Raw genomic sequence first — 13,963 nt, forward strand, 5'->3', positions numbered from 1 at the left:
AGTCCCCACTGAGCAGGGAACCTGACACAGGGCTCACACTCAGGATCATGACCTGAGCCAAAGTCAGATGCTTAACGGACTGAGTCACCTGGACACCCCGTGAAATAAAGTTTAAAGGTAATATATATTCCTTATGAAAAATGAAAACAAAGGGCACCTGCGTGGTACAGTCCTTTAAGTGTCTGACTCTTGGTTTCAGCTCAGGTCATGATCTCAGGGTTGTGAGATTGAGCCCCCCATTGGTCTCCATGCTGAGTGTGGTGCCTGCTTGAGATTCTCTCTCCTTCTCCCTCTGCCCCTCCCACTTGTGCTCTCTCTCTAAAAATAAATAAAGAAATATTTTTAAAGAATTAAAACAATATCTAAACATATAATTTAATCATTAACTCCAAACCATGACCAAAGGAATTCACCATTCACAATTCCAGGTATATCCTTCCAGACTTTTTTTGGGTACTTACCTTTTCTAGATATCTATACATTTCATATATCATGTTTTTCCTAATATAAATAGGGTATCGTTTTACATATAATTCTGTAATTCTTGCTTTTTTTCACTTAATATAATAGACCCCTCTCCATATAAATATATATACATCTCCCTCATATTTAATGGCTATATAATGTTCCATGGCATGAATCTGCTATAATTTTACTATCCCTCAACTGATACATACTTAGGTTGTTTTTATTTTTTGTTATTAAAATTCTGCAATAAATATCCTTGATGAACCTTAGGAGTATTTTTGTTTGAAAGATTTTTCAGGAGGAGGAATTTTTAAGGGAAAGACTTTTTTAAGAATTTTGCTTAGCAATGAAAGAAATCTCCAAGGAATTATGGTATACTTCTTTATGAAAAATCAGTATATAAAAAATGCATTTAAGTAAATCACAAAAGCACTAAAACTACAATAGAAGCAAAGAACACCAATAGATAATTTGCAGAAAAACAAATACAAATGACTATCAAATATGTGGAAAATATTTTAACTATTCTAGCTCTGTGATTGAAAAGATGAAAGTGATAATCAGTTTCAAATTTTTGGCCTATAAATTTAGACAGGATGAGAAAGGAAGTAATCGTGTTGGCAAAGTGGCAGAACAATCAAGAACTTAAAAATGAGGGGCACTTGGGTGGCTCAGTTGGTTAAGCGTCTGCCTTTGGCTCAGGTGGTGATCCCAGGGTCCTGGGACCAAATTCCGCATTGGGCTCCCTGCTCAGCTGGGAGTCTATTTCTCCCTCTACCCCTCCCCCCTGCTCATGATCTCTCTCTCTCTCTCTCTCTGATAAATAAATAAATAAAATCTTTAATAAAAAATTTTTTAAAAATTGAAAAAAAAAAGAACCTGAAAATGTTTGGGGCACGTGGGTGGCTCAGTTGGTTAAGTGTCCCACTCTTGGTTTCGACTCAGGTCATTATCTCTGGGTCATGGGATCGAGCCCTGTGTGGGGCTCTGTGGGGCTCTGTGTTTAGCGCAGAGTCTGCTTGAGATTTTCTCCCTCTGCCCCACCCTGCATGCTGGCGTGCACGTGTTCTCTGTCCTTTTCTCAAATAAATAAAATCTTTAAAAAAAAAAAAAGAAACTTAAAAAATGTTCATATTCTTAGTTCATTAATTCTACCATTATAAATTTAGTTTGAAAAATTAAGGTGTTGTTAGTAGACAATCACTGTGTGTTATTTTGGGGCAATAACAGCAGAGAGCTCCCAACATTCATTTTGTGCAACATGACTGATATCCTGACCACAGCCGACTGGACTACCATAGGTACCTGACCTAAGCTGGGCCAGGGTCTCCTTCCGGGGATCCCAACTGAACTCCTGGCTGTTCTCTGGAATCAAGACAATGCAAACGTGAGGGCTTGATCTGCCATTTTGTACCACATGGCCTGGCCCTCAGAGAAAGCCCCTTTGTAGTGTGACAAAAAATTGGAGCACAATCACAGCAAGAGACAGAAGCCAAGAAAGACCCCAGAGTTTTCCTGGCCTGCTGCAAGTCCCTGCTTACTGAGGCAAAGTGCAGCCCTGCCCAGAATCTAAGAATTCCCCTAGTTTGCTTACACTGGTTCCCGTAAGTCCCTGGTAAGCCCCCTGTTGCTCTGACTCAAGAGAGAGAACCGTGGATTCTGCCCTGTTTCTCAATATCCCAGCACTTAGAGAAGGAGCAGGAATATCCTAATTTCAGACTCTGACTCTGGAGGTGTCCTGGGAAGATGAGAAGGGATGGAAGGAAGAATTTAACATTTTTTTTTTTTAAAGATTTTATTTATTTATTTGAGAAAGAGAACATAAGAGAGAATGAGAGAGAGAGTGTGCACAGAAGGGGGGAGGGGCAGAGGGAGAAGCAGACTCCCCGCTGAGCAGGGAGCCCAAAGCGGGACTCCATCCCAGGACCCTGGGATCATGACCCAAGCCGAAGACAGCCACTTAACTGACTGAGCCACCCAGGTGCCCTGCATTGGTTGAGCACTTATTAATTAAATGAAAATAATCTATATGACTCACTTTGGATAGTTCCTGGCCCATAGTAAAGAATACCTTAAACAAACAAACACAAACAGGGTGCCAAGCCAGGAGTGAATGAGAGTTCTGAGTGTCACAAGGTTCAGCTTGTTTTTTTCCATTTTCCCCTCTTGGTCACAAGATTCACTGGGCTCTGGGATTTCATAACAATTAGCCCTCGATCATAACATCTTATAAATACACCAGAGAGATAGTACTTATGTCTTACTCAGAGTTTAATTGCCCCAGGGCACAAGGTAGGTAGGTACTTAAATGTTTGGAATGAATGCATGAGAGAACGACTAAATAAAATAAAGAAAATTTGGTTAGGAAAGTTCTCCTGTATTAAGTGTTTGAAAGGCTTATTGAAACGTACTGATCATGGTGATGAGGATTTCTCTTGAGGCGGAACATTTGCCACAGTCAGCCTATGAAACCAGTGACTTCTAGTTAATTATAAAGTTTTTTCCTCGAGAGGTCAAGACAGCTAGAATTTTATACTTTGACTGCATCTCTTCCAATGCTTGTTTTCAATAATACTTTTTCATAAGTACTTTGTTCCAGTTGCCAACTGGTTTGTTAACTGGGTCACTAAACTTCCCCAAATCTGAGACTATAAGCTTTCTTGACTTAGAAGAACCATCAAACAAAACACTTTCAAATACTTGAGGTGACTATGACCATTATCCTTGTTTTCAAAGCTCTTTAAACCTAAATTCTAAAAAAAAAACAAAAACAAAAAAACTTTTTTGAAAAAGAAGGTTGACTTGGATCCATACTGCAACCTAACTCTACCAGCAAAGTGTGTTTCTCACCAAGACAGAATGGGGGTTCTTTGTTATTTTGGAGAGAGACAAATATCAAGGGAAATGAGTGGAAAGCCTTCATGTTTTCTTTTTTTTTTTTTTTTTTTAAGATTTTTATTTATTTGCGAGAGAGACAGTGAGAGAGAGACAGAGAGCATGAGAGGGAGGAGGGTCAGAGGGAGAAGCAGACTCCCCGCTGAGCGGGGAGCCCAATGCGGGACTCGATCCCGGGACTCCAGGATCATGACCTGAGCCGAAGGCAGTCGCTTAACCAACTGAGCCACCCAGGTGCCCGCCTTCATGTTTTCTATATATTCTACACAGCACAAACCTGATTGTGTAGATTTCCAGTGGGATAGGCAGTAAAATAGTTTAGAATTTCAGTGCCTTCTAGTCTCAACTCCTGCCTAGGTTCTGCCACTTACTAGGTGTATAATGTTGGAAAAGAAACTAAACTTTCTGTGTCTTGGTTTTTGCATCTGTAAAATGGGGCAAAAGTTCCTACACCAATGGCTTATTGCGAGGAGAATACGTACAAAATGTCTGCCATAGTTTCTGGCTCATAGTGTTCAATGAATGGGAGACTGTGTTGATGAGGACGGAAGACTTGGCCCACTGTTTCTACTTTCTTTTCTTTATGACCTTGTATAAGACATTTAACTTCTGTATCTTATTAGTCTCTCCTTCTATGAAATGGGGAAAATAGTAGCTTTATATTCAATTACTTGGACATATTGTTAGCAAACAAAGATTTAAAGACGGAGGCAACTTGGTACAGTGTAAAGAAGTCTGGCCCACGGACGCCTGGGTGGCTCAGTCATTTAAGCATCTGCCTTTGGCTCAGGTCATGATCTCAGGGTCCTGGGATCAAGCCCCCTGGTAGGCTCCCTGCTCAGCAGGGAGTCTGCTTTTCCCTCTCCCTTCCCTCCTTCCTGCACCCAGCTCTTGCTTGCTCTCTCTCTCTTTCTCTCAAATAAATAAATAAAATCTTAAAAAAAAAAAAAGAGGTCTGGCCCTTGGAAGAACTGGGTTCAAATTGTGGTTCTACTAGTTACTAGCTGTGTGACACTGGATAACTTCTCTGATCCTCACGTTTTTTATTTATAAATTAGAAATACTATGTATCTACAGGGGCACCTGGGTGGCTCAGTTGGTTAAGCATCAGACTCTTGATTTCAGCTCAGGTCACAATCTAAGGGTCATGAGATTGAGCTCTGCATGGGGCTTGTGGCTCAGTGGGGAGTCTGCTGGAGATTTTCTCTCTCTCTCTCTCCCTCTGCCCCTCTCCCCACTCACTCTCACGCTCTCTCTATCAAATAAATAAATAAATCTTAAAAAGAAATACTATGTATCTACAGAGTTAAGGTTCCAATTAAATAGCGCATATGAAAGTGAACTAAATTGCTATACACGTTTGTAGATATTATTGCCAGTACCATACAAGATTGTATATGTGGTCCTTACTGGTTTATTTTGTAACAGTGTGCTCAGATTTAAGTTTTCACCCTCTTTTGGTTGTCTTGAGCTTTTAGAACATTTTAGCAGTAATTTACCCTATGTTCATAGGTTTTACTCTATTGATACCTTAAAAATAATGTTCTCTCTCTATGATAGAGAGATGAGAACCTTAGATGCAACATTCAACCATAGGCTGCATTTCCTGAAACCTGGCCTTGGTGTTTTAATGGATACAATAAAAACAACCTATTGAAAAGCAGCAGTTTGCTAAGAATAAAGCTCATTTTCTTGTTTGGTAGATCACTGCACTGTATTTCCTCATGTAGGTGCATTTTAGGGGCACTTAATTCTAAAAGTATAATTCTTTTTTTTTTTTTTTTTAAGATTTTACTTATTTGTCAGAGAGAGAGAAAGAGCACAAGCAGGGGAAGCGGCAGGCAGAGGGAGAAGCAGGCTCCCCGCTGAGCAAGGAGCCTAATGCGGGGCTAGATCCCAGGACTTTGGGATCACGACCTGAGCTGAAGGCAGATGCTTAACCAACTGAGCCACCCAGGTGTCCCTAAAAGTATAATTCTTAAGAATATCTGCTTTGAGTCTTAAAAATAAAAGCCAACAAATAAGTTAGACTTGATGAATTACATTAGGGAAGAATTCCCAGCAGGGTCACTTTAAATGGTTGCCTTTCATGCTTAAGATCAGATTTTGTCTAAAGATTTCATTTAGCACAACTCCTAGAAAACCCTAGATCCAGGGTCTAAGAGTAAACTGAGGCTTGGTGAGGTTAAGTGACTTGCCTGTGTAGTATAAGTCAGGGTTTTTTTGGGCATGTTATAGAAATTCAACTCCAAAGTCACTTAAACAAAAAAGGGAATTTACTGGCTCATGTAATTGAAACTACCTTCAAACAGAACCGAATCCAGCAGTTCCAATTGTGTTGTTAAATCCTGGCATTGCCAAAGTTACCTCTACAGTATTGGATTCCTCCAAGGTGGAGGAGGAGGAGAGAGTTGGTGACATGTAGCTCCAATTTACATCCCTTCTGTGCTTTTTGTTCCAAGAAGAAGAAAGGTGTCCCTCTCCCAGCGTTCGCAGAGCAAATCTTGGGGAAGATCCAATTAATCTCCTTGGGTCCTGTCCCTATCTCTCTGTAGGGAGGAAGGAGATTAGCAGCACGGTTACCCGTCCACAAGGATCACATGAAGTAAGGGGTGTGGTCCTCCAAGGAAAGGCAGGGGTGGGCGGGAAGCAGATACCTACCACATCAAGTCTAGGCCATTACTAAGGGCCGGGCTAGGACAGAAATCAGGACCTTGTTCCTAGTGCAGTTCTGGAGGTTACAGAGAGGAAGAGAAATAGCTAAGTTTAGAGCAAAAATAGTTTGGGTCTCTTTTAAAGGAATGTCAATTAGAAATGAAGATAAAGCTCTGAAATGATGTTAAGTCAAATGACCATTTTTTCACTTTTAGAAGTATATGGATATTGTAAGATGCAAATTCTTGTTATTGCTAATGAATGCTTTCACACACAGTCTATAATTTAGCATGGAAGTGGATTGAAAGGCATGCCTCATTTCCTTGCTTCTTGTTTTCTTCCTGTCACGATGGGGCATGCCGGAATGAAATTTCAAGGGAAAAAAAGTTTCTTGAAGTTTCTAGATGGATAAAAACTATCAAAATACAAATGAAGTGGATGATTATGGTCATAACTAGTGTTTGTTGAGCAGTGAACATGTGCAGACACGTGTCATGTAGTAAATGTATAACCTCATGTAAATCTGATGACCACCCTATGAGTTAGGAAGTGTTAGTCTGTCCACTTACAGGCAAGGAAACCAAGGCTGTGACCAGTGAATAATTTTTTTTTTAAAGATTTTTTTAAATTTATTTATTTGACAGAGAGATAGCACAAGTAGGCAGAGCGGCAGGCAGAGGGAAAGGGAGAAGCAGGCTCTCTGCTGAGCAGGGAGCCCGATGCGGGGCTCGATCCCAGGAGCCTGGGATCATGACCTGACCCGAAGGCAGCCGCTTAACCGACTGAGCCACCCAGGTGCCCCAACCAGTAATAATTTGCCCCAGCTCCCGACTGTCTGAGCTGGGATTCTATCTCAGGTACTTCTGATTCCAGAGTCTGTGTTATCAGCATCGTGCTTATAATTAGTTATAGCTTTGGTTCATTTAATTGTGTAATTTAACTATTTTAAAAGCAAAATTGTTGCTTGTGGGTCATTATCTTGTTTTATCCTGTGCGAAGCAAAGTGCACCTGAAGCCGGCTTTCTCTTTCCCCATCAATGACATAGGGCCCCTCTTCCTGTCTTGATCCATCAGTGACCTAGGGTCTCTCACTGCTAGGTAGGAAACTGGAATACCTAAATGTTTTAAATCTCAAGCCATAATTATATACATTAATCACATGGAAAACCACAAATAACCTATAACCCAGAGGCGCATCTGAAAAGGCAACTGTACTATTTACAGTGTGACCCAAGTGGGGCGCCTGGGTGGCGCAGTTGGTTAAGTGCCGACTCTTGGTTTCAGCTTAGGTCATGATCTTGGGGTTGTGGGATCGAGCCCCGCATCAGCGTCTGTGCGCACTGTGGAGTCTGCTTGAAATTCTCTTTCCCTCTCCCTCTGCCCCTCCTGCTCATGCTCTCTCTCTCTCTCTCGCTCTAAAAAAAAAAAAAAAATCCTTAAATTGTGACCCAAGAAAATGTCACTGCTGAGGGTGTTGCCACTGTAGATAAATGTGGCTCAAAGAAACAGAACAGCAGAGTCCTCTGTCTACACCAGCTGTGTAATTTCCTTGTTTTTCCAGAGAGCGGCTCTTGCCTCAGGCTTTTTCACCTTTCTTCCCTCTCAGCCCAAACCCCACTTCCCCAATACACACACACTGGGCTAGTCCACCTCTATGATGATGTCTTATCAGTATAGGTCTTTTCCTCCTCTGCTGGTTGATAATTGGTTTGATGATGTTTCTGCTTATTACCTGATCCTTCTTTAGTTCACCAGTCAGCTACCATTTGATAGTCTCTGCCTTCTGGTCTCATCATGTGACTAGCCCGCCAGTAGATTCATGATAAGCTCAGCCTTGATATCTGGGAAGTGAGTGCTTTCATCTGATAGCAATGAAGTGTTTTGTCACTTGATAATGGCTTCCCAGACGACTGTAATATATTTCTTTTTGTATTATCCAGAGTAACAAGTCTCCAAACTTTTTTGATCATTCATTCCTATCAATGTATTTTTTGGAAGCAATTGTTAACCAAAGATATGTATATTTATTTATAAAGCACAAACATATGCTTTCATTTATAACTCAGTCACAATATATGCTTAGGGTGAAAGGCATTGTTAATGACAGTGGATATAAATCCTCATTCAAATAATCTCCCTGATGAATTTGACATATTTTTTTAGAAAATTTGGTTAGATTAGATTGTTATTTTAACTTTGAAATGTGGCTGTCAAAGATCTAGTACTAGAACTATTAGTTCTGCGGTGTTTGTTTTCCTGTGGTTTCTTTGCAAAGGACCCTGGTAAAGTTGCTTGTCTGTTTTCTACAGGTTAGTTTAATTAAGCCTAGGTAACACCATCAGTAAATCCCCTTAGTTGAACCTAGCAAATTGCAGTAAGTCACTACCTGTTGACCGGGACTCAGTGGGTGGGATTGCCACTGCCCACCCCTGGAATGGGTACTTCCACTTTTCCTTGAGGACATCTCCTATGCTGTTCTAGGTCAAGAGAGGATTCTATGGGCTGAGTGCAGGGCCACTTATTCTGTATATAAAATACTAATTGATCTTAATGACTACTTTTCAATTAGAATTAAGCATAAGCAGATGTCCTCATAGTCTATTCTTCTGCATTCCAAATGGATTGCCTTGTACTATTCCTGGAACATATACAACCCTGGCTTGCATGGACCTCCTTTAGAAAATATTGTCCAAGGAACAATTTCTCACATAGGCAAGGATGTTCCCATTTTAAAAGACCTGCTCATTTCAGTTACTCAGCCATTTTATAGAAAATGAGTTTTGAAATGAATTCTTTATAGAGATCCATAATTTTCAAGCAAAATCCCCACTCTGCAAAATGTGAAATGTTCTAAGCAACAGCTGTGAGCATTTCAAACGTGCACTACTCTTTGACGGTCCAACTGTTGCCAAGGGAAATGGAGTTGGCTTTAAAATCTTCCTTGGTTTTAATTCTGCATTTCCCTCAATCACAGATTGAGCAAAAAAGTTCTGCATGGCTGGGACACTGAGCTTTTCATGAAGACTGGCATATGAAATCGAGATGCAAAAATGTAGTTTCTTGAAGGTAGGAAGGAGAATGGTATTCTAGCCAGTTTTATAAGGCCTAGTGCTGAACTTTGCAGGGCAAAAATGGGCACTATCTATACAGTGGCCAATCATCTGAAGCCAGTAGGGGGAAACTGCTCCTGCCTAAGAAAGACATCTTTTCCTGTTTCCCATTTGTTCAAAACCGATCTTTTAAAAAAATCTTTCAATGGCACAAAATTTTTTTTTCCACTCAAGATCCATTTATGGGAGTGTGAATAAGAATTCGCAACACCTGATTGTTAACAGAGACAAGAAATGTATTTTTTGGTTGTTACTTGTACATATGGTATGTAGTTTTGTTAACTGTATAGAAAACATGATAAAGTGCTGAGGGGGAAAAACTAGGCTACAGAACAACATACAAAATTAAAGGAGGGCACCTGGGTGGCTCAGTTGGTTGAGCGACTGCCTTCGGCTCAGGTCGTGATCCTGGAGTCCCGGGATCGAGTCCCGCATCGGACTCCCTGCTCAGCGGGGAGTCTGCTTCTCCCTCTGATCCTCCCCCTCTCATGCTCTCTGTCTCCCATTCTCTCTCTCAGATAAATAAATAAAAAATCTTTAAAACAAAAAAACTTTAAAAAAAATTAAAGGAAAAAAACACTGGAGGGAAGTAGATCAAAATGCTAACAGGGGTTGTCACTGGGTTGAGGGATTATAAATGTTAAAAAATTTTTTTTCGTCTTCCAAGTTTTTAACAACTGGTGATCTGACATTTGTTTTTAGCATTAAGAATTTCTTTCTTCTTCCCCCAAGTCCACCCCAACCCACACCCCCAAAAAGATGTACCTAGCGTGCCTTCAAATGGAACGAGAGTCCCAATAACATTATCTGGAATTGCACCGTTTGGGTTTGGGCTCACCAAGGAGGTAAACACATCTCTAAATATTTTATTACTTGATCTAGCTAGAGTTGAGTGAAATCTTCTCCATAAACTCTTTCGGATCCAATCTGCCAATTAAAATCTCGCAAACTCCTGCACTCTGGAGCTGGGTTTCCCTGCGCTCTGTGCAGCGGGAGGACCCATGCAGTCGATCCGGATAAATGATTGCTGAGCACAGGGACAGCGTTCCCACCTGCATGAGCTACACCGGGCTGGCTTCTATCAAGGCTTGCAGGAGCTTCAGGGAGCTGATATTCAAAAGAAAGGTTTAGGGAAAAGGAAACGAGGTGAGACAGAATTCGAAGCGATACCCAACCCTTGGCCCAGGCCCAGAGGTTCAGATTTCGGTGCCAGGTCACCCACAAGGCTCATGGGAGAGCGACTGCTGGGGTTTCACAGTGTGCTGCAAGGGGCCCATTTACACAGTGGCGTACAGGCGCGGGCGGGAGATCTTATTTCTTTCTGCGCTTATTTCAGCGCTGGTACCGATCCTGAGTGGGACTCCTCCAGCCCAGAAGGGCCAGCCTAGCCGCTGAAGGGGGCGAATTCAAGGCCCAGGGGGCTCCCCCACCCTTAGCCGACCCTTGCCCTTGGAATCCTCTGGCTGAAGACCGCCGCCCAGAGAAGCCGCATTGCGTGGAAACCCACCCATCCCATTGATCCATCAGTCGCACCTCCCGGGTTTCAGGAGCTCCTCAAAGGCCTAGCGGCTGCGGTGCTTCCCTACTCCAGGTTACCCACCCGCCTGGCGGAAGCTGCAGCAGCGCGGCCGGAGATCGCGGCTGCATCCGGGTCCTTCTCGCCTCAGCCCAATCCTCGGCCTTGTCTCTTCCCACCCTCCTGTTTCTCCGCCCCCCCGCCGCCAATCCCTGATCGGCTCTCAGTCGAACATGCTGGCATGGGAGTGAAGGCGGACGCGGGCCAATGAGGCCTCGCTTCCCGCTTGAAGCCTCCAGTGAGTGGGCGCCGGAGGCGGGCGCTGCTGGCCTGAAGGTTCGGTTGCGCGTGTGCCATGGACTCAGCCGCCCGGTGATATTGACAATAGGAGAGAGAAAGGGGCATTGACGGGGACCCACCGCGGGTACCAAAGGGCGGCTCTGGCAGCGGCGGCTCCAGCTCCGGCGGCTCCTCCTCCTTCTCCTTCCTTCTCGTGCTGCCGCTGCGGATCCAGTCTTCCTCCCTCCCTTCCCCCCCTCCCCACGTCTTCGCCGCCGCCGCCGCCGGGTCCGGGGCAACGAGCAGAGGCGCCGCCCGTCGGGAATGTGAGCGAGGAGCCACCGGCGGAGCCGCAACGGGGTCGGTGCCGATTTGATGGGACGGGCCCGCGGGGGAGGATCGTGAGGCTGCCGCCACCGTCGCCGCTGCCGGAGCGCTGAGGTTCAGGTACGGCCGTGAGGCCTAGAGGCGCCGCCGCCGCGGAACCGGAGGGACGCCGCGCCGGACAGCCGTCGCCCCGGGCTCCCTGCCGCTGTCCGGACCTCCCCCCGCACGTCCCGGTCCTGCCACCCGCCCCCGCTGCGGCCCTCACGCCGGTCTCCCGCCCCTCGAAACCACAGATCATCTTCGGATTCTTCCCCAGGAGCTTCAAGGTAACTTCGTCCCTCCAGCTCCTCGGCTCGCCCGCTTCTCTTCCTCGTCTTCCTCAGGAACCTGCAGGACACCGGCCTCGGGAAGGCCTGGCCGGGGCAGGCTAGGGGTGCGGAGGGGTGGGGTGTGGGAGAGGGAGCGCCCGTCCCACTTGTCTGATTTACCTGCAAATGCTTTTGACGATGCCTCCCATTTACTCTGCTCCCCTCCCTCCTCCCCCCCCCCACCTTCCGGCGTTGGAGGCATATTCTTGTCCCCCTTTATCCACTGACGCGGGGCGGGGGGAAACCGGGGGGATTGGTGTAGTGAGAAGGATTCTGTTAACAGCTTATCTTCTCCAGGGCTGGGGGGGGGGGAGGGTGGGAGCAAAGGGAGAATGTCAGCATCCCTGCAGACCAACCCCTTCCCTGTCTTTCTCCTCCACCCCAGCACCCCCATTTGGATTATCCTGAACCTCGGAAATGCCCCGTGCCCGCTGCTTAGACGATGATAAAGCTTTGGGCGTCCTGGTCCAGGGCGAAACCTGTTTCCACGGGCTTTACACGGACCCACTGCTACTGCAAGTTCAGTTCTGCAGCGCTTTAGGGTTGAGATCCTTGACGTTTATTCTGGGCCGCGGGCAGAAGGGGCAAATGATTTTTTAAAAAATGCTAGCAACAAATCATCTTTAGAGATGGGAGATGAGGAATAAAGAAGAGACAAAAAGAGTGATGGAGGAGCAGGATTTACCGAAATCTTGCGTTGTTAGGGTTAAATGGAATCTAAATAATTCACGTACCACATTGGAAAAGCTGCCCCTAAATTCACAACATACAAATGAGATGTGGAGCTTCTTGCTGATGCAGTTATTGTGAAAAATTTTAACTGATCTTACTTCTTCCATAGTCATTCATAGTTTGCAATTTCATTTTGAATCTGTCACATTTTATTTAAGGCTAAATTAGGTAGATTTCTGAAAACTTTTTTTTTTTTAAGAGAATCAAACAAGACTTCAGAATTCCAAACGTCAAGATCCAGTGTTTTGTTTGTTTTTTGTTTATATTTTTGTTATTTTTTTTTACTTTGTTGGAATCCGGATAATCCAGATAACTTTTTATTCTTGCATGTTCAGGAAGAAACTCCCTTACCTTTTAACTTAGAGGTTAAAAAACACTTAATCTTATGTATTGGAATGACAGGTGAGTAATTGCATTTCAGTATTTCCCCCATATGCATTATTTTCATTCAAGTCTGCCATTTATCTTGCATGGAGCCTCAGTACCATGGAAATGATGGCATCTGTTTAAATTGGAGAATGAAACTGAGCTTAAGTCTTGTTACTTTTAGGAACTGGCCTTCATTTTAATAATTTGAGAGGGTTAAAAGAAATCTAACAGGACTGTTCTATCAGTTTGTTGGAATGAAAGTTAATATCTTATGATGAACTTAAAGGGAACTCAACTTGGTTGTCTAAGTAGGGTGTGAATTTATGTTTTCATTTCAACTTTGGTGCACAATTTCATCATAATTTTGTTTATTAAGCTTTAATAACTTAAGATGGCTTCATTCAAAAAGAAGACTTCTTTGAAATGCTTTTAATTATGCCTTTTATGTGTTCTGTTTAAAGTAATCTAATCTGTCCTCATTTGTGGTGTGGTATAGTTTATCATAGCTAACACAGCACATTGCATTAAGTCATGCCTAGATAGTTTCAGTAGTTGTAAATTTCACCTTGCTGTGATACATTGGTGTAGATTCTTGAAGTACAATAAGGGTTTTAACTCCAGAGCCCATTTATAATATTAAATATCTTGGGAAAATGTATCGATGGAAGTTTTCCAGTGGCAGAATAGCTCCAGAATTACTTCAGGAATCTCAAGAGGAGAAGAGCTGTGCAGTTAGAAAATGAGTAGATGGCTTAGAAGACTTCTTCAAGTGTCAGTGAACATCTTTAATGCTTATCAGAGTGGGAGCAGCCCCATGCATTAGAACTACAAGATTGCTTATATGGTACTTAAATTCCTTCTGTTTATCATCAAATTTTCATGTTTCCCCATTGAACATACAATTTTTCTTAATTGATTTTATTTGCCCTCTTCATCACATACTCCCAATTTTCATGCCTATTGTATATGGGAATTTTAGAATTTGTGTAATTCACGTGTATGCTTCCACCTTGGGAATATGTTTATGATACCTCTTTCTCTTCAGTAGGGATATGTCCTCAGCACCAACTACTCCTCCATCAGTGGATAAAGTAGACGGATTTTCTCGGAAGTCCGTCAGAAAAGCCAGACAGAAGAGGTCGCAAAGTTCCTCACAGTTTAGGTCTCAAGGCAAGCCTATTGAGTTAACACCTCTGCCGCTGCTAAAAGGTAAGGCTCGTGACCAGGTGATGGATTCCTTTCCA

The 13,963-nt window shown here is 43.4% G+C and overlaps 1 protein-coding gene across 5 annotated transcripts in view; it reads left to right on the top strand.

Moving 5' to 3' along the window:
* Nucleotides 1-10,943: 10,943 nt before the first annotated feature.
* Nucleotides 10,944-13,963, top strand: part of PPP2R5E (protein phosphatase 2 regulatory subunit B'epsilon) — a 147,485-nt gene continuing 144,465 nt past the window's right edge. For 2 of the 5 annotated variants that reach the window (XM_081830414.1, XM_006745235.3), the window contains exon 1: nt 13,768-13,928. In XM_081830414.1, coding sequence (XP_081686540.1) covers nt 13,772-13,928 — 157 coding nt within the window. In that variant the 5' untranslated portion in view covers nt 13,768-13,771. Of the gene's footprint in view, nt 11,577-13,764; nt 13,929-13,963 lie in introns of those variants that run through there. The other 3 variants (XM_081830417.1, XM_081830416.1, XM_081830418.1) reach the window with 3 other exon arrangements.

This window comes from Leptonychotes weddellii, chromosome 9 (assembly GCF_054177405.1).
Source record: "Leptonychotes weddellii isolate Sample4059 chromosome 9, ASM5417740v2, whole genome shotgun sequence".
Taxonomy (NCBI): Eukaryota; Metazoa; Chordata; class Mammalia; order Carnivora; family Phocidae; genus Leptonychotes; species Leptonychotes weddellii.